Consider the following 20,866-nt stretch of genomic DNA (forward strand, 5'->3'; position numbering starts at 1 on the left):
ACGGAGTGGTCTGCTGGAGCAGCAGCATCTCAGCGGCGGAAGGGAAGAGACTCGACAAGCTGGTCAGGAAGGCTAGCTCTATCCTGGGTTGCCCCCTCGACTCAGTGCAGGTGGTGGGAGAGAGGAGGATGATGGCAAAACTAACATCGCTGCTGGACCACGATTCCAACGCCATGCAGGACACTGTCACTGCACTGAGTAGCTCCTTCAGTGACAGACTCCTTCACCCCAAGTGCGTGAAGGAGTGATATAGGAGGTCCTTCCTTCCCGCTGCTGTGAGACTGCACAACCAGCACTGCTCCCAGCAGACGAGTCAACAATAACAGCTAAGAACACACAGAAAACTGATGACAATTTATGTATCTTTTATTTATAATGAATGATCTCTTGCTCATTTGCTACCCACTTTGCTGCTGTAACACTGTAAATTTCCCCGGTGTGGGACGAATAAAGGAATATATTATTATTACAGTAGTGCTGGGACACTTGTCGATGAAAGTAATCATGCAATTGCAACAGGTAAATGGTATATTGGCCTTCATAGGGAAAGGAATTCAGTAAAAATGCGTTGGTGCAGGGCCTTGGTGAGATCACACTTTGAGCATTGTGTTGAGAGTGTTCTTTCCTCCAGAAGCAGTGTAGCAAAGGTTCACCAGGCTGACACCCGGGGTGATAGGACTGACATATGAAGAGAGATTGAATCAATTGAACTTGTATTCTCTGGAGTTTATAAAAACATGAAGCTTGTAAAATCCTGATGGGGTGAAACAGATGATGTAGGAAGGATAATTTCAGTGATGGGAAAATACAGAACTAGGGGTCACAGCCAAAGATTGCAGGGTCACTATATACATGTAGCCTGACATGAGAAGAAATTTCTTCACTCAAAAAGGGTTAAACTTGTGGATTTTTTTTCCACAGAAGCGGTTGTTGCCAAACCATTACAATTTATTGAAGAAGGAATTCGATATTGCTCTAAAGGCTAAAGGGGTCAAGGGAGATGGGGGAAAGGGGAGAAATGGGGAGAATGAGACTGTCCCATATTTGGATGATTAAAATGATCATACCGAATGACAAAGCAAGCTAGAGGGTTGAATAGCCTTTTCCTGCTCCTGATCATTGCAATGTGTTAGAGTCATAGAGTTATAGAGTGACACAGTTTGGAAACAGGCCCTTTGGCCCAACTTGCCCACACTGGCCAACAATGTCCCAGCTACACTAGTCCCACTTGCCTGCGCTTGGTCCATATCCCTCCAAACCTCTGCTATCCATGTACCTGCCTAACTGTTTCTTAAATGATGGAATAGTCCCAGCCTCAACTACCTCCTCTGGCAGCTTGTTCCATACACCCGCCACCCTTTGTGTAAAAAAGATACCCCTTGGATTCCTATTAAATCTTTTCCCCTTCACCTTGAACCTATAGGCTCTGGTCCTTGATTCCCCTACTCTGGGCAAGAGACTGCATTATCTACCAGATCTATTCCTCTCATGATTTTGTACACCTCTATAAGATCACTCCTCATCCTCCTGCGCTCCATGGAATAGAGACCCAAACTACCCAACCTCTCCCTATAGCTCACACCATGTTGATCATCCCATACTATTTGTCCCCATTGTCTCAAAGTATGCAGCCCCACAGAAAGTTTATTAATGGCCCAATTAATAATCATAGTTAGTACAATGTGACCGCAGGAGCTTATTTCACAGCTGTTGGGCTTTTGTCCTCTCTCTACTGATCCTCAATGTTGTGCTAAGTGCTTCCAGCATTTCTGTGTTTTTCAGATTTTATTTAGCAGGATAAAGAGACCTTTTTAACCCATCAAAACTATAGTATACCACAATGTCAGTCACGCTCCTACAGAAAGTTAATTTCTCACATTGCAGGCTTATACAGTATTTTCTATCCAGTTTTCCAAAGCATCATCCTGGCAATTCACCAATTGATTGCATCTTAATTTGTTATTTCCTTTGAAAACTATTTACCTTCCACATAAATTATTTCAAGCATTTGAAGTTGTGTTATAATATAGACTGCTTCTCTCTTATGTTTGTCTTACAGTGAGTTTGAGCCCAAAGTGTTTGTTCCCTCAGCAATGACACAGACGTCAGAACTCTATGCAGGACATTTCTTACAACCATCTGAGATCTACACTCCATTCGGCCCAACATCCACCATATATGGAGGCACTGATGATGAACCACCACTTTTAGAAGGTAACTAGACCAAGTGGACCCGTAGGGCCCAAACCTCTCCTGCATTGATGCAGCACCCTCGCCTCCCCCTCCCCCTCCTCCTCCCCTCCCCCTCTCTCCCCTTCTCTCCCCCTCCCTCCTTCCCCTCCCCCCACTCCACCCCTCTCAACCCCCCTTATCCTCTCTCCCTCCTTCCCTCCCCCCTTCCTTCCTAGATAGATTTAAACTTTAAAATGTGAATAACTTAAAAAATATAACACCAATTTCAATGAAACTTCTTCCATTAACACCAAAGGGATGACGGCAAGTAAAGTGGGCCTAAAATTGTCGCGCTATCATGTACCGTTTTGGCTGTAGTTCAGGAACAAACAAACAAACAAACAAGAGTTTTAGTATATAGATTCTTCAAGATGTTCGCATTTGGAATTGGTTCATCGCACTCTGTACAAGTGATGCAAGGTTACTGGTGCATTTCCCCACACAAGGTCACAGATTTCACACGTGGTGTGGTCTCCATCTCTACCAACTCCACACATTGACCAAAGGAATTATGGTCAAATTAGAAATTACCATATGTGCAATGGCCTGAGTGAAAGTCAGTAAGCAGCTCTCCACCATAATTATTGGTGTGATAGAGACTTGATATAGTTCTTCCTCTCCTAAATGAATTTCAGATGTTTGATGTCCAGGCATTCTCCTTGCCTCAACCTCTGCTAAAATGCCCAATCTTAGTTTCCATGGTGTTAATCATTCAGGATCTTGGTGATTTTAGCTGAACATTCAAAGTCTAAATATTCCAGATTACACCAGAGCAGGAAAGGACACAAAGTGCTGGAGTAACTCAGCAGGTCAAGCACCATCTCTGGAGAACATGGATAGGTGACATTTTGAATTGAGGCCCTTCTTCAGATTCTGGAGGACACGGATAAAAAAATAGAAACATAGAAAAATCAGTGCAGGAGTAGGCCATTCGGTCCTTCGTGCCAGCACCGCCATTCAACATGATCATGGCTGATCATCTAAAATCAGTACCCCATTTCTGCTTTTTCCCCATATCCCTTGATTTCTTTAGCCCTAAGAGCTAAATCTAATTCTCTCTTGAAAACATCCAGTGAATTGGCCTCCACTGCCTTCTGTGGCAGAGAATTCTACAGATTCACAACTCCCTGGGTGAACAAGTTTTTCCTTTTCTCAGTCCTAAATGGCCTACCCCTTATTCTTAAACTGTGACCCCTGGTTCTGGATTCCTCCAACATCGGGAACATTTTTCCTGCATCTAGCCTGTCGAATCCTTTAAGAATTTTATATGTTTCTATAAGATCCCCCCTCATCCTTCTAAATTCCAGGGAATACAAGCCCAGTTGACCCATTTTTTCATCATATCTCAGTCCTGCCACCCCGGGAATTAACCTGGTGAACCCACGCTGCACTACTTGAATAGCAACAATGTCCTTCCTCAAATTAGGAGACCAAAATTGCACACAATACTCCAGGTGCGGTCTCACCAGGGCCCTGTACAACTGCAGTAGGACCTCCTTGCTCCTAAACTCAAATCTTCTCACTATGAAGGCCATCATGCCATTAGCTTTCTTCATTGCGTGCTGTACCTGCAGGCTTTCTTTCAGTGACTGAGGTACAAGCACACCCAGGTCTCGTTGCACCTCCCCTTTTCCTAATCTGACACCATTCAGATAATAATCTGCCTTCCTGTTATTGCCACCAAAGTGGATAACCTCACATTTATCCACATTATAAGGATCTGCCATGCATCTGCCTACTCACCCAACCTATCCATGTCACCCGCAGCCTCATAGCATCCTCATCGCAGCTCACACTGCCACCCAGCTTTGTGTCATCCGCAAACTTGGAGATGTCACATTTAATTCCCTCGTCCAAATCATTAATATATATAGTAAATAACTGGGGGGCCAGCACCGAGCCTTGCGGCACCCCACTAGTCACTGCCTGCCATTCTGAAAAGGACCCGTTCATTCCTACTCTTTGCTTCCTGTTTGCCAACCAGTTCTCTATCCGTGTCAATACCCTACCCCCAATACCATTTGCTCTAATTTTGCACACTGATCTCTTGTGTGGGACCTTGTCAAAGGCTTTTTGAAAGTCCAGATACACCACATCCACTGGCTCTCCCTTATCCATTCTACTTGTTTGATATCCTCAAACAATTCCAGAAGATTCGTCAAGCATGATTTCCCATTCATAAATCATGCTGACTTTGACCGATAGGTGACATCTCAACCTGAAACGTCCATGCTGACGACCTGCTGAGTTTGTCAAGCATTTTGTGTCTTTGTGTATTAACCAGCATCCCTAGTTCCTATTTTCTACACGAGCAGTAACCTGACCCAGACCATGAAGGAGTAGAGTGAAAAATAAAGCAATCTAGTTTACATTTGCTCCTGATTAAGTGTGCCTAATTCTACATCAGATCAATTTTCAATGGACGGCACAAGCAAATTACTTTACAAGCCTCACAGATATCATATCATATCATATATATACAGCCGGAAACAGGCCTTTTCGGCCCTCCAAGTCCGTGCCGCCCAGTGATCCCCGTACATTAATACTATCCTACACCCACTAGGGACAATTTTTACATTTACCCAGCCAATTAACCTACATACCTGTACGTCTTTGGAGTGTGGGAGGAAACCGAAGATCTCGGAGAAAACCCACGCAGGTCACGGGGAGAACGTACAAACTCCTTACAGTGCAGCACCCGTAGTCAGGATCGAACCTGTGTCTCCGGCGCTGCATTCGCTGTAAAGCAGCAACTCTACCGCTGCGCTACCGTGCCGCCCTTATAATATATATTCTGCAGGTGGTATGTTCCAAATATAATTATTGGCTTTTTATTGTACTGGTTCTGTCCTTTTGAAACATAAATCATATTCATGACATATCTTCCCATTTACTGCTGAAGGGAAGGACATTATAGCTCAAACTGCTTTTCATGAATAGTATAGTTGTTCTGAACAACTTTTAATGAATGATAACATTACCTGCAAGGAGCGCTCACATATATTTTAAATTAAATCATGGACCTGGCAATTCTACCATATATCATGACTCTGATTTCACCAAGAACATACTGGAAACAAATGCATCATAAGTTTAAACTCACCACTCAGGGCTCCAATTACACATTGATATGGGTGGTAGCTCCATTATGATTTATCTTTTGATCTCTGACAGAGGGTTCCCTGCACTTAGAAATATATGTTTCTTAAAAACGTTGTGATCGAGGATCTTGCGCAGTTTCACTCACCACAATAACATGCCTGATTACAAACAGAAGAATCATGAATGACTGCTCTATTTTAATTCAGAATGAGATTAAAATATCACCACAAATATTATTAGGTGAGATATTTCCTCAAAGGTCCCTAACCTTGGAGGCCGATATGTTAGCACATTGTGGAAATTCAGAGCAACATGCAGTGTCAGACAACGATAGATTAACGTGGTTTGAAGATATATTTTGTAATTTCTACATGAATATTACATAATTAAAGTTGAGGAGCTATTAATTGAAACATCCTCGTAAATCTTCTCTGTACCCTTTACAGCTTAACAACACCTTTCCTATAACATGATGCCCAGAACTGAACACAATACTCCAATTGCGGTCTCACCACATTTTATTTGAATTGAATTGAGTACATTTTTATTAGCCAAGTATGTATACATACAAGAAATTTGCCTTGGTGCTGTGCTCGCAAGTAACAACACGATATACAGTAGACAATTAAAAATAAAACATTACAATTTAAACATGTGAAGAATGAAATAGAAAACCAGGGCAAAAGGAGGCTGCAGACTTTTGGCTGTTAAGTAGAGCTACTGCTCGTGGAAAAAAAATGTTTTCATGTCTGGCTGTGGTGGCTTTGACAATCTGCAGTCACCTTCCAGAGGGAAGTGCTTCAAAGAGTTTGTGGCCACGGTGAGAGGGGTCAGAGATGATCTTACCCACTCGCTTCCTGGCCCTTGCAGTGTACAGTTCGTCAATGGGGAGAAGGTTGCAGCCAACAACCTTCTCAGCTGATCGAATGATGTGCTGCAGCCTCCGGATGTCATGCTTGGTGACTGAGCCAAACCAGACCATGCTCGAGAAGGTGAGGACAGATTCTATGATGGCAGTATAAAACTAGACCATCATTGCCTGTAGAAGATTGTGTTTTCTCAGCAGCCGCAGGAAGTACATCCTCTGTTGGGCCTTTTTGGCTGTGGAGTTAATGGTGGCCCCCATTTAAGGTCCCTGGAGATGATGGTTCCAAGGAACTTAAATGACTCCACAGATGTGCCTGTGGTGTTGTTGATGGTGAGTGGGGAGAGGGGAGGGGAAGCTCTCCTAAAGTCTACAATCAATTCCACCATCTCAAGAGCATTGAGCTCCAGGTTGTTGAGATGGCACCAGGACGCCCGCTGTGCCACATCCTGTCTGTTGGCAGACTCTTCCCCATCCTGGATTAGTCCAATCAGGGTTGTGTCATCTGCAAACTTGAGAAGCTCGACAGAGGAATCTGTGGAGGTCCAGTTGTTGGTGTAGAGAGAATAAAGGAGAGGGGAGAGTACGCAGCCTTGCGGAGCTCCTATGCTGAGGGTCTGAGAGTCTGAGATGTGCTTTCCCAGCCTCATGCTGCTTCCTGTCTGTCAGGAAGTTGGTGATCCACTGACAGAGGGGTTCAGGCACAATCAACTGGGAGAGTTTGTAGTGTAGTAGCCCTGGCACAATGGTGTTGAATGCAGAGCTAAAATCCACAAACAAAATCCTTGCATAGGTCCCCTGGCGGTCTAGGTGCTGGAGGATGAAGTGCAGGCCTAGGTTGACTGTGTCATCCACTGATCTATTGGCCCAGTATGCAAACTGCAGGGGGTTTGTGATGTTTTTCAGGTGAGCCAGCACAAGTCTTTCAAGGGTCTTCATGATTACAAGTCAAGTCAAGTCAAGTCAAATTTATTTGTCACATACACATACACGATGTGCAGTGAAATGAAAGTGGCAATGCCTGCGGGTTGTGCACAAAAAGAATTACAGTTACAGCATATAAATAAAGTTAATAAGTTACTATTAGTGTCGACAAAAATGTAGTCTCTGGGGTTATAAAAATTGACAGTCCTGATGGCCTGTGGGAAGAAGCTCCGTCTCATCCTCTCCGTTTTCACAGCGTGACAGCGGAGGCGTTTGCCTGATCGTAGCATCTGGAACAGTCCGTTACTGGGGTGGCAGGGGTCCCTCATGATCTTGCTTGCTCTGGATCTGCACCTCCTGATGTATAGGTCCTGCAGGGGGACGAGTGTAGTTCCCATGGTGCGTTCTGCCGAACGCACTACTCTCTGCAGGGCTATCCTGTCCTGGGCAGAGCTGTTCCCAAACCAGACTGTAATGTTGCCAGACAGGATGCTCTCTACAGCCCCAGAGTAGAAGCAATGAAGGATCCTCAGAGACACTCTGAATTTCCTCAGTTGTCTAAGGTGGTAAAGGCGCTGCTTAGCCTTACCCACCAGTGCGGCAATGTGCGTTGCCCACGTCAGATCCTCTGCGATGCGGACTCCCAAGTATTTGAAACTGCTCACCCTATCCACAATAGACCCATTTATCTCCAGTGGCATGTACGTCCTTGGATGTTTAGCCCTTCTGAAGTCCACAATCAGCTCCTTTGTTTTAGTGACATTCAAGAGGAGGCTATTGTCCTGACACCAGAGTGCCAGATCAGCCACCTCCTCCCAGTAGGCCTTCTCATCGTTGTTGGAGATCCGGCCCACCACCACAGTGTCATCAGCAAACTTGATGATGGAGTTTGAGCTGAACCTGGCCCCACAGTCATGTGTGTACAAGGATTACAGTAGGGGGCTAAGGACGCAGCCCTGGGGGGATCCTATGTTCAGGGTGAGGGAGCTAGATGTGTGTTCCCCCATCCTGACCACTTGGGGCCTGGCAGTGAGAAAGTCCAGGACCCAGGCACACAGAGGGGTGCTAAGCCCCAGTTCCAGCAGCTTCTCAACCAGTCTGCTGGGGACTATTGTGTTGAATGCTGAACTAAAGTCAATGAACAGCATCCTCACATAGCCCCCCTGGCTGTCCAGATGAGAGAGAGCGGTGTGTAGAACCTGGGAGACCGCATCATCCGTGGACCTGTTCGGACGGTATGCGAACTGTAGTGGGTCCATGTTGCGAGGAAGGAGGGCACAGATGTGCTTCTTGACCAGCCTCTCAAAGCATTTCATGACAACCGAGGTGAGGGCCACCGGTCGGTAGTCATTTAAACACGCTGGAGAGGCATTCTTTGGCACCGGTACAATGATGGATCTTTTGAAGCATGCAGGGACCACGGACTTTGCCAAGGAGAGGTTGAATATTGTGGTGGGCACTGGAGCAAGCTGAGTAGCACAAGACTTTAGTACTCGCCCAGATATACCATCTGGGCCTCCAGCTTTCCTCGTGTTCACACGCGTCAGAGCCCACCTCACCTCATGCTCGGACACCGAGAATGTGTGCACATCCCCGGCAGTGGATCCCCCTCCAGCCTCGCTAGCCAGCGCCCCTTCGGTGCTGTTTTTAGACGGCGAGCTGGTGGTGTTACCCGTCTCAAACCGTGCGTAAAAAGAGTTCAGGTCATCAGCTAAGGAGGAGCCGGCACTTCCGGTTGAGGGGGTGCTGGACCTGTAGCTAGTTATAGTCCGTAGCCAAAGGCGCCTGGTGTCCTGCTGCTCCATCTGTGACTCCATCTTGTCCCGGTACCTCTTTTTTGCATCCTTCACTGCCCTTCGCAGTCGGTAGGACTCTCCCTTGTAGTCGTCCATTTTGCCGGATGCCAGGCCGGAGTTGTAAGCAGCGGTGCGAGCATTCAAGGCCACGAGAATAGACCTGTCCACCCAGGGTTTTTGGTTAGGGAAGATACTGACCCTTACCGTGGGGATGATGGTATCGGCTATTGTGGCAATGAAGTCCGTAGCCGCTTCCGCAAACTCATTTACGTCTCTGGAACTTGCTTGGAACATGTTCCAATCGACTTCGCTCAGTGCATCCTGCAGCATGGCCTCTGAATGGTCAGACCACCGCTTTACGTCCCTCGTTACAGTCGCTTCCCGTACTATCCGTTGTTTGTACTCCGGCAGCAGGAAAATGGTAGCGTGGTCAGATTTCCCAAAAGGAGGGAGAGAAACGGCCTTGTAGCCTTTCCTGAATGGCGTGTAGCAGTGGTCCAAAGTTCTTTCCCCCCTGGTGACACACGTGATGTGTTGGTAGAAGTTGGGCATGACCTTTTTGAGATTTCCCCTATTGAAGTCTCCAGCCACCAGCACAGCCGCATCAGAGTTCTTGTTTTGGTGTTGACACAACACATCGTGTAGGGTGGACAGTGCCACGTCGGTGTCCGCATGCGGTGGGATATAGACGGCTGTGATGATCACCGAGCTGAACTCCCGGGGTAGGTAGAATGGTCGGCATAAGATAGTTAGATGTTCCAGGTCCGGCGAGCAGGAACGAGAAAGCGTCTTAATATTTCCAGGATTACACCAGTTATTATTGGTCAAGAAGCAGACTCCTCCGCCCATGGATTTCCCGGATTGTTCCGTTCTGTCCGCCCGGAAAACAGTGAAGGACTCGGATGGGCAGATCACCTGGTCAGGCACCAGCGGGGTCAGCCATGTTTCGGTCAGACAAAGGATGTTACAGTTCTTTATGTCCCTCTGGAATCTGATCCTTGCCCTGAGGTCATCCAGCTTGTTCTCCAGGGACTGGACGTTGGCCAGGAGTATGCTGGGCAGAGGTGGACGCAAGGCTTGGGTTCTCAGCCTGTTCCGATTCCCCCCTCGCTTCCCTCGGTGTTTTTTCCGACTTTCCCACTGACCTGCGCTCCCACTGCTGCTGCCGCGGTGCGCTCCTTTGATGATCTCTATCGGTATATCGGTGAGTAGTTTTCTGTTTAATAGTGCTCCGGTAGCGCTCGAGTTTAATTTTACGAGCGTTTCCCGGTCGTACATTGGTTAATGCTAAGTGCTAGCACACGCTAGAGCACTTAGGGATATTTTTAAAGTAAACATACCAGTTTAAAACGCACAGTTCCCGCAGAGCTACCACGACGGCGACTGGACTGGACCGCGCCATCTTAACCATTAACAATAATACAGAAGTCAGTGCGACAGGCCTTTAGTCATTAAGACCAGTAATCCTTGGCTTTTTGGGTACAGGAACAATAATGGAGACTTTGAAGCAGGCAAGGACACTACAGGTTTGCAGGGACCAATTGAAAATGTCTGTGTGCCAGTTGTTTGGCACAGAGCTTGAGGATAGAGGGGAAACATTGTCCGGTCCTGGAGATTTCCGGCTTTTCTGTCTCCTGAATAGCTTTTCCACCTCCTCAAATGCTATTGTTTGTGATGGAGAAACCCGATCTTTATCAACGGGGACAGTGTGGAGAGAGTGTCCAGCTTCAAGTTTCTGGGCACTCACATTTCGGAGGACCTAACATGGTCCAATAACACTGCTGCGCTGGTCAAGAAGGCACAGCAATGACTGTTCTACCTAAGAACACTGAAAAAGTCTGGTCTACCCTAACAGCTGCTGACGACCTTCTACCGCTGCACCATAGAGAGCATCCTAACGCATGGCATCCATGTGTGGTACCTCAGCTGCGCGGAGGCAGAAAGGAAAGCTCTTCAGCAGGTAGTCCATAAAGCTCAGAGGACCATCGGAACACAGCTACCAGACTTGGAGGGCATCTACAACACACGATGCCTCAGAAAAGCCACCAGCATCCACAAAGACTCTTCACACCCCTACAACAGTCTGTTCGAACTCCTTCCATCGGGCAGACGTTACAAGGTCTTCTACGCCCGCACCTCCAGACTCAGGAATAGCTTCATCCCCAGGGCCATAGCTGCTATGAACCGGTCCTGCTGAGCCGGATGGTCACATCGCACAGTGATCCGGCACAGATCTACTTGCACTTTATTATGTCTTAAAACTGTTACAATTTGTTTTGTTGGGTTGTTGTTGTTTAAATTAATTAAATTATTGCATCGTATGGGAGGCGCATTCCCAATCTCGTTGTACCCCTCCCTGTACAATGACAATAAAAATATATTGTATTGTATTGTATTGAGAAGTGGCCAGGCTGCTGTTGGGAAGCAAGGAGGGGGTAGGTAGTGGAAGTGGACGAGGGCCCATTCTTTGCAGACTGGAGTTAGGCTGTAAGTGGGTGTGAAGTGGTGATTGGGGACGAGGATGGGGAAAGGGGGGGAGGGGTTATGTTTTTGTCTATCGAACCTGCAGTAGAACTTGTTCAGGTCATTGGTCAGCGGACGATTGTCCAAGGAGTGGGGGATTTTCCTTTTGTAGCTGGTGATTTCTTGCAAGACCTTCCACACTGAAGAAGAGTCATTAGCTGAGAACTTGCTCCTCAACTTCTCAGAGTACCTTTCCTTGGCAGCTCTGATTCCTCTTCTCAGCTTGTACTTGGCCTGCCTGTCGAGGTCTGCATCCCCGTTCCTGTCGGCCTCATCTTTCGACTGGCGGAGCTGTCTGAGTTCTGCTGTAAACCAGGGCTTGTCGTTGTTGAACCTGATCCGGGTCCTAATGGGAATGCAACTGTCCTCACAAAAGCTGACATAGGATGTCACAGTGTCTGTATACTCACCGAGGATTGTGGTTGCTTCCCTGAACACATTCCAATCAGTGCAGTCAAAGCAGGACTGGAGATTTTCAATGCCCTCGCTTGTCCACTTTTTCATTGTTCTGACCACAGGCTTAGCAGATTTTAGTTTCTGCTTGTAGGTCGGAATAAGGTGAACTAAACAATGATCAGAGAGTCCCCGAGCTGCATGGGGAACAGAGCGATATGCATTCTTGATTGTAGTATAACAGTGATCGAGTGTTCTCTCCCCTCTGGTGGGACAGGTAACGTGATATCTGTATTTTGGAAGCTCTCGGCTGAGGTTAGCCTTATTAAAATCCTCCAAAACAATGACCATGGAGTCTGGGAAGTCACTGTCTACTCTCATTACCTGGTCAGCGAGTTGCGTTTGTGCTTCACGTACACAGGCCTGGGATGGGATGTAAACTTCAGCGAGAATAAAAGGGGTCAATTCCCTTGGAGAATAAAAGGGTTTGCAATTTATAAAAAAAGATTCCAAATTCGGAGAACAGAAGTTAGGCAGTACCGTGATGTCGCTGCATCAGCCCTGGTTCATATAGAACAGGGGTGGCCAAACCACGGCTCGCGAGCTACATGCGGCTCTTTGACCTTTAATATGCGGCTCGTGGAAATATGTTGGCTGAGCTTTTTTCATCACAGTTAATAAAAAGGTAAATAAGAAAAAATTTCAAGCTTCATAATTATTTACTGGGTATGAATTGAGACCCCATTGGAATAAAATGCAAGTTTAATGTTCATGGTTAGTAAAAATATTTAAGTTCATGTCTTGCGGCTCTTTTGTTCATGTCTTGCGGCTCTCAAACATCTGAACTTTATCGTATGTGGCTCTTACATTAAGCAAGTTTGGCCACCCCTGGTATAGAAGCATATTCCAACACCTCTCGATTTCCCCGTTGCCTCCGCTTCGCGGTCCGCTCTGTGTAGTTGAAAGCCAGCCGGTTGCAGCGCCTCTTGATTCCCCCGTTATCAGGGGTCGACTCACACAGCCAGGTCTCGGTGAAGCGCAGGGCAGCGGCTCAAGAGAAGTCCTTGTTTGTTTGGCACAGGAGTTTCAGTTCGTCCACTTTGTTGTTGAGGGAACGTAGATTCGCAAGGAATATACTCGGGAGCCGGGTGCGTATACTCGTTGCCGGAGTTGGGCGAGTACTCCAGAGCGCTTCCCCTGGGTCCTCCTCGGTCTCAAGACCTTGATCCCGCTGACAAGAATGTCCAAATAATCCATCGAGTGAGAGAAATCCGCACAATGTTTGTGCCGGATATCTGATGTTAATGAGTACCTCTCTCATGAAAGTGATCTTTGTGGGACTTTCACAGACGACACAAACAAACAAACACAGACAAAACAGCAAGGAGCAGTACACTGTGGCAGCCATCGTCGGCGCCAGTTCAGATCAATTGTTGAAGAAATAAAAATGAAATGGTTTGGAAATGCACAAGAATTCCATAAAGATCTATAAAGAGAAATGATAGCTTAACATTTTGAACATGGAGCCTCTTTCAGCGCATTCATAACTTGACGAAGCATGGGGAGATCTGTGTGTTCTTGTGCAGGAAACACAAAACGTTTAGTGACCTGTTAGGAAAGCAAATGGCTTATTGGCTCTTATTGCAAGGGGCCTGGTGTTTACAAAGGGAAGTATCGCTATCGCTTTACCACAGCTGACAATGGCTATTACCATAGCTTGGCCATACTGGGAACACTATGCACAGATTTGCTTCCATTATACGATATCCTAAGGGGTGGGGTTGGGCATACAAGGTAGATGTTGAGATATTTCCAACACTCTGAGTCTTCAACAAAGGAACATGTTTGCAAGATAAGTGAGAAACAGAGAATCAATCTATTTTTGTGAATCCTAAATCGCACTTTTATCCTATTCACAGAGATTGGGATCAATTTTGATCACATCTGGCAAAAAACGTTAACAGTTCTGAATCCGATGAAACCAGCAGATGGCAGCATTATGAAAGAGACTGATCTGGCAGGACCAATAGTCTTCTGTTTGGCATTTGGAGCCACATTGTTGCTGGTACGTTAAAATGACAGCATAAAGGATATTACATGGAATTATTTCATTTACCTCTGGCATTTCCTTCCTCTTTCAAATATTTTTCTTGTATATTATGTATTTCATTTACCACACCGTGAAAATCAGAAGAAATTATTTTACTTTATTTTTGCGGGAATGTCTCCGCATGCCTGAGGTTGCTTCTCTCAGAAAAGATAATTGACATGATGCTAATGTTATTCACAATGACAAGCTAATTTTTTTTAACATAAATTGTGTAAAACAAGTTTTGACCTGATTTGCTTTGCCTTCTTTTTAAAAGAGGGCACAGAGAAAGGTATTTGCATTGTAATAAGATGCAAGGTAATCTGTTGATACACATTGCGAAAAAAACCTATTTTATTATATTTATATATATTTTGAGGAAACTACATCTTCAAAATTTGTTTGTCAATAATTGTGGTCAAAATATGAGATGCAAACACTTTTCCACACTAATGCCTTGCATAATGAATGTCAAGTTATACGAGTTTGAAGAAGGGTCGACCCGAAACGTCACCCATTCCTTATCTCCAGAGATTCTGCCTGTTCCACTGAGTTACTCCAGCCTTTTGTGTCTATCTTCAAGTTATATGAGATCAGGCTTAGGAATATTAAATAGAGGGCAAAGGGGACATTTACCATAAGCGGTAGATAGAAGTAACATTGCAAGCACTTATCATAAAATTGGGAGAGTCCTGCTCACAACTTTCTGTTGAGTATAATTGATGAATAGAAAATTGTCAGCAAAGTAAAGGCAATTCCTGAAATATAAAGCAGGTGGGCAAGGCTATACTCCCGTAGCAACCATGCATGAAATTAGCACTGAATTTATTTTCAGTGTTCGTACTGATAGATTATGTTTATGACTATCCAGTAGACTTGAGTGCAAATTGAAAAAATGACTTTGACAGTGTGCATATATTAATCTTATAATATTTTAAATGTAATTATCCATAGTTATGGATAAGGACAGGGCGGGCCCATGAGTTAAAATTCTAAATTGGGGCAAGATCAACTTTGATGATATTAGACAGTGTGATGTCTTGAGAGGTCGGGAGCTTTTCTCTTGAAGGTTGGGAGGTGTGGGTGCCGGAAATGAAGACACAAACGTTCTTGTTTTCAAACTTAAATTCCATATATTGTCTTTTCCAAAAACAGGTAAACTTAATTGTTTGCAGACAGGTACACAAAACCAAAACAGGTAGTTAAATCAAAACTGTAGCTTGCTGCCTTCTTACCAAATATAACTCAAACACTGCTTCTCTCCCTCTCTGCTCCAGTCGTTGTCTCTCTCCTTAAATATACTGCTTCCCTTCCCTTTTAGCTCTCTCACTGAGGCAATCAGCTCATCTGGTTCAGCTGGGCAGCAATCAGTGTCAACAGCAATCAGCAGCAATCATTGTCAGCAGCAATCAGTGTCAGCAGGGCAGGCAGCTCTGCTGACTATGGGTTTTGTAGTCTTTTGCTGGCAGCCATGATGGTTTGTAGTCCTTGTTGCATCCACCGGGAGGAAATGTATTTCCCCTCTATGACTCTACCTCTCATGATATCACATTTCCCCCTCCCCTGAATTGAGGCCTCCGGACTGGGGAAGGAGGCCCACAGGACGTCTCTTCGGGAAAGGGCATCTGCATTCCCATGTTTCCGACCTGCCCTGTGGACAACCGAGAAGTTAAAAGCCTGGAGGCTGAGAAACCATCTTGTTACTCGACTGTTCGTTTCCCTATTTCTTGACATCCACTGCAAAGGAGCATGGTCTGTGAGTAGAGTGAATTTGCGCCCAATAAGGTAATAGCGAAGGGTTTCAAGGGCCCACTTAATTGCCAGACATTCTTTCTCCGGTGTAGAGTATCTTATCTCATGGGCCAAAAGCTTTCTGCTACTGTAGAGAATTGGGTGCTCCTCACCCTTCTGTATCTGAGAGAGTACTGCCCCAAGACCCACCTCTGAGGCATCTACCTGCACAACAAACTCCTTGTTGAAGTCTGGGACGGCCAGAACTGGGTGGGAACACCAGGCCTTCTTCAGGCTGGTGAAAGCCTCCTCTGCTTCCTGTGACCATTTCACCATTCGGGACTGTCTTTTAGTTGTCAGATCTGTTAGGGGGGCAATTAGATCAGAGAAGTTGGGAACAAAGCGTCTATAGTAGTTTGCAAGGCCTATAAAGGATCTTACTTGTCTCTTTGATACAGGTCGTGGCCAATCTTGGATGGCCCTTAGTTTAGCATCTTGAGGTTTAACAAGGCCACGCCCTATTGTGTAACCAAGGTACTCTGTTTCACTATAGGCTAGCCTGCACTTGCAGGGATTGGCCGTGAGACCTGCTACACGAAGAGCATCCAGTACCTTCTGTACTCGGGGCAAATGACTTTCCCAATCTGTGCTATGTATCACTATGTCATCTAAATAGGCTGCAGCATATTCTTTGTGGGGCCGCAGGACCCGGTCCATCAGCCGCTGGAAGGTGGCAGGCGCTCCATGTAGACCAAATGGTAACTTGGTGTACTGGAAAAGCCCTTCAGTTGTTGCAAAAGCTGTTTTCTCTCGGGATTCTAGGGAAAGCGGAACTTGCCAGTACCCCTTTGTGAGGTCAAGGGTTGTGATCACATGGGTTTTGTAGTCTTTTGCTGGCAGCCATGATGGTTTGTAGTCCTTGTTGCATCCACCGGGAGGAAATGTATCTCCCCTCTATGACCCTACCTCTCATGATATCACAACAGGAACTCGTTCAAGTTGATTAGAGCAGATTGTTTGTAGGAAAAGGAACATCCGGAAAGTGGGATGCTTTTAAAAGTGTGGTGACAAGAGTTCATGGCATGCATGTTCCTGTTAGAATGAAGGGTAAGGCAGGTGGACACAAGGAAGCTTGGATGACAAGAGAAATTGAGGCTCTGGTCAAGAATAAGAAGGAGGCAGGGTACAGCTAGCGACAGCCAGGATCAAGTGTATCCCTGGAGGAGTTTCAAGAACTTAGGATCACGCAAAAGAAGGAAATCAGGAGAGCAAAAAGGGAGCAGGAGATAGCTCTGGCAGATAATATTAAGGATAATCCAAAGGGATTTTATGTACATTAGGGGGAACGGGTAACCAGAAAGAAAATAGGGCCCCTCAGAAATTAAAGCGGTCATCTCTGTATGGAGCCACAGGAGATGAGCAAGGTCCTCGATGAGTATTTCTCCTCTGTTTTTACTGTGGAAAAAGACATGAAGACCAGGGAACCTGGGGCAGTCAATGTAAGTTTCTTGAGGGCAGTTGGTATTACAGTTGAGGAGATACTGAACATCCTAATGTGTATGAAGGTAGACAAATCTTCCAGGCTTGATCAGATATATCTGACGACACTGTGGGAAGCTAGAGAGGAAAATGAGGGCGCCCTGGCTGAGATATATGAATCATCGTTAAATATAGGTGAGGTGCCAGAAGAATGAAGGGTGGCAAATGCTGTGCCTGTGTTCAAGAAGGGCTGCAAGGAAAAGCCTGAGAACTATAGGCCAGTGAGTCTAACATCTATGGTCAGAAAGTTACTAAAGAGTGTTCTGAGGGGTAAGATATACATGCATTTAGATAAATAATGTGTAAGAAAATAACTGCAGACGCTGCTACAAATCGAAGGTATTTATTCACAAATTGCTGGAGTAACTCAGCAGGTCAGGCAGCATCTCAGGAGAGAATGAATGGGTGACCTTTGTCCCGCCCCCCTGACATCAGTCTGAAGAAGGGTCTTGACCTGAAACGTCACCCATTCCTTCTCACTTGAGATGCAGCCTGACCTGTGCCGAAACCATGGCTGACAAGGGAAGTTAGAGATGGAATAAAACTAAAAGAAAAGATGTATAAGATAGCAAAGAGTAGCGGGAAGCCAGAGGAGTGGGCAACTTTCAACGGACAACAGAACATAGCAAAAAGGACAATACAGGCTGAAAAGATGAGATATGAAGCGAAGCTGGCCAAGAATATAAAGAAGGACAGTAAAAGCATTTTTAGGTATGTTAAGAGAAAAAGATTAGTAAAGACAAATGTGGGTCATGGAAAGACATAGAAAACATAGAAAATAGGTGCAGGAGGAGGCCATTCGGCCCTTCGAGCCAGCACCGCCATTCATTGTGATCATGGCTGATCGGCCCCAATTAATAACCCATTCCTGCCTTCTCCCCATATCCCTTGATTCCACTAGCCCCTAGAGCTCTTTCTAACTCTCTCGTGAAGGTCCCATGAAGGCAGAAACTGGTGAAATTATTATGGGTAACAAGGAAATGGTGGAAGAGTTGAACAGGTACTTCGGATCTGTCTTCACTAAGGAATACACAAATAATCTCCCAGATTAACTAGTGGACAGAGGATCAAGGGAGGTAGAGGAACTGAAAGAAATTTAGGCGAGAAATAGTATTGGGTTGACTGATGGGACTGAAGGCTGATAAATCCCCAGGGCCTGATGGTCTGCATCCCAGGGTACTCAAGGAGGTGGCTCAAGAAATCGTGGATGCATTGATGATCATTTTCCAATGTTCATTAGATTCAGGATCATTTCCTGGCGATTTGAGGGTAGCTAATTGTAAATTAATACTTCACAAACTCTTAAAGCGTACAACATCTTTTAATGATAGCACAACGTATTACATACATCTTCAAGCACTGGCTACGTTCCTCTACTGAACTGTACCCAGGAAGGGAAGGCGTTATGATTGATGTTAACTAGGCGGGGTTAATGGTACTGAGGTAACTATGTTATTGGTTGCATATAAACCATCTACATCCTTCCCCCTAGAAAATTAAACAGATTGTTGTCACAACAACAGAATTAATAACAGAATTAAGCAAAATCGCCATAGCGCACAGGTGGCTTACTAATCCGGCCCGAGCGCGTACGAATGTCTCCCCCACCCCCCGAAAGAGCAGAAGAAACCGGAGGACACGAGGCAGCAGGGGAACCAGGGAAGGGAGGTGCGGTGGTAGAACCGGGAGAGTGGGAACCGGCAACAGGGGACCCGCGCAGAGGGGAACCGGGCGCGCGATATGGGGACCGAGGCATACAAGGAACGCTGGCCGGGACGGCAGCCGGCTGCTGGTATGAGAGCGGCGGGGCATAGGGTCCCGGGGGCTGCGGCTTTGGCTCATTAACCGCAAGCAGGTGTTGTCGGCTTCTTCGGTAGATGGCGCCCTCATGGTCCACCAGGTACGAACGAGGTGAGTCGGCCACCCCAACCACGGTGGCCAGACGGGAGTGACCGCCGGCGGTCTGCAACCGAACAACCTGTCCAGGCAAAAGAGGATCGAGTGGTCTGCACGACCGATCGTGGGAACGCCGCTGGCTGTCATGCTTCTCTTGAATACGCCTCTGCACGGAGGCAGGCTCCAGCACCCGAGGTTGCAGCTGGCGCTGGGCAATCGGGATAGTAGATCTGGTATTCCTTGACATCAGACGCTGAGCAGGTGACCCCATGGCCGGATCCCTGGAAACATTCCTGAGGTTTAGGAGATCCAAGTACAAATCAGTGTTGGAAAGTCTCGCCTGTTCCATCAGATGCTTGGCGCTGCGGACGGCCCGTTCTGCAAGTCCGTTGCTCTGTGGGTACTCAGGGCTGCTGGTGAAATGCACAAAATTCCACTTGTCCGCAAAACTTTTGAATTCTCGGCTGGTAAACTGCCTGCCGTTGTCAGTCTGCAGCCTGACAGGGGACCCAAAAGTGGAGAAGTGTTTCCGCAGCTTTCGGATCACCATCTCCGACGTGAGGGATGTCAGTAAATCCACCTCGAACCAGTTTGAGTATGAGTCGACCAGGACAAGGTAGTGGTTACCACGCCACTCGAAGATGTCAGCAGCCAACGAGGACCAGGCCAAGGCAGGGGCAGGCTGTTGCAGCAGGGGCTGTCGCTGCTGGTGTGGAGCAAGGCTGTTGCACGTGGAGCAGGCAGAAACTCGGTCTCGGATATATTTGGCCATTCCGGGCCAGTAGAATTGGCACTGAGCGTGGGCGAGTGTTGCATCGACCCCAGGGTGTCCGCTATGGGCTGCGCAATAGTAAGAGTCAAACAGGGAGGACGGGACCACAACTTTATGTCCCTTGACGATGACGCCATTCTGGAGCACCAATTCGTCGCGGACCAGGAAGAAAGGCTGTGTTTCAGATGGCGCAGCGGAGCGCTTTGTTGGCCACCCTGCTTTAATCACAGTGGCAAGCCGCTGCAAAACTGGATCGGCAGCGGTGTGCTCGGCCAACACCTGTAGCTGCTTGGTGGGAATGAAATTAACGCCCAGTACAAGCAAGTCCTCTGTTTCGTAGGGGTGGCGATCACAGGAGGTCCGCGGGGCGCGCGATAGGGTGTCCGCAATGTGCATCTCGGTGCCCTTCTTGTAGATGATGTCGAATTCGAAACGCTGGAGCTGTAGCATCATACGCTGCAGCCTGGCGGGGGCAGCGTGAATTGGCTTGTTTAGGATGGTCACCAGTGGCTGGTGGTCGGTTTCGACCGTAAATCTGCTGCCGAACAGGAAATCTCTGAACTTGGAGCAGGCGAACACCACCGCGAGCAGCTCTTTCTCGATCTGAGCGTACCGCTGCTCGGTGTCCGTCATGGTGCGGGAGGCATAGGAGACAGGATGTAACGATCCATCGACAGACTGAAGGCAAGCCGCACCCAGACCGAACTTGGAAGCGTCACAGGTGACGGTGATGGGGCGACTTACATCGAAGTACCGCAACGTCGGGGTGTCAATCAATTTCGACTTGAGGCAGTCAAAGGCCTGCTGGTGATGTTGGAGCCAGGCCCAGGCAATATCCTTTTTTGTCAATTGCCGCAGGGGAGCACTCAGCTCACTGAGGTTTTGTATAAACTTCCCCAGGTAGTTCACCATGCCTAAGAATCGTTGTAGACCTGGCACGTCGGTGGGGGCTGCCATCTCGGAGATGGCAGCTGCCTTCAAGGGGTCGGGTTTTAGTCCGTTAG

The 20,866-nt window shown here is 46.8% G+C and overlaps 1 protein-coding gene across 1 annotated transcript in view; it reads left to right on the plus strand.

Moving 5' to 3' along the window:
- Positions 1 to 20,866, plus strand: part of LOC144599570 (protein YIPF5-like) — a 45,205-nt gene that overhangs the window by 8,263 nt on the left and 16,076 nt on the right. The window contains exons 2-3 of the mRNA XM_078410613.1: positions 2,060 to 2,214; positions 13,755 to 13,900. Coding sequence (XP_078266739.1) covers positions 2,060 to 2,214; positions 13,755 to 13,900 — 301 coding nt within the window. The remainder of the gene's footprint in view (positions 1 to 2,059; positions 2,215 to 13,754; positions 13,901 to 20,866) is intronic.

This window comes from Rhinoraja longicauda, chromosome 1 (genome assembly GCF_053455715.1).
Source record: "Rhinoraja longicauda isolate Sanriku21f chromosome 1, sRhiLon1.1, whole genome shotgun sequence".
In the NCBI taxonomy this organism is placed as follows: domain Eukaryota; kingdom Metazoa; phylum Chordata; class Chondrichthyes; order Rajiformes; family Arhynchobatidae; genus Rhinoraja; species Rhinoraja longicauda.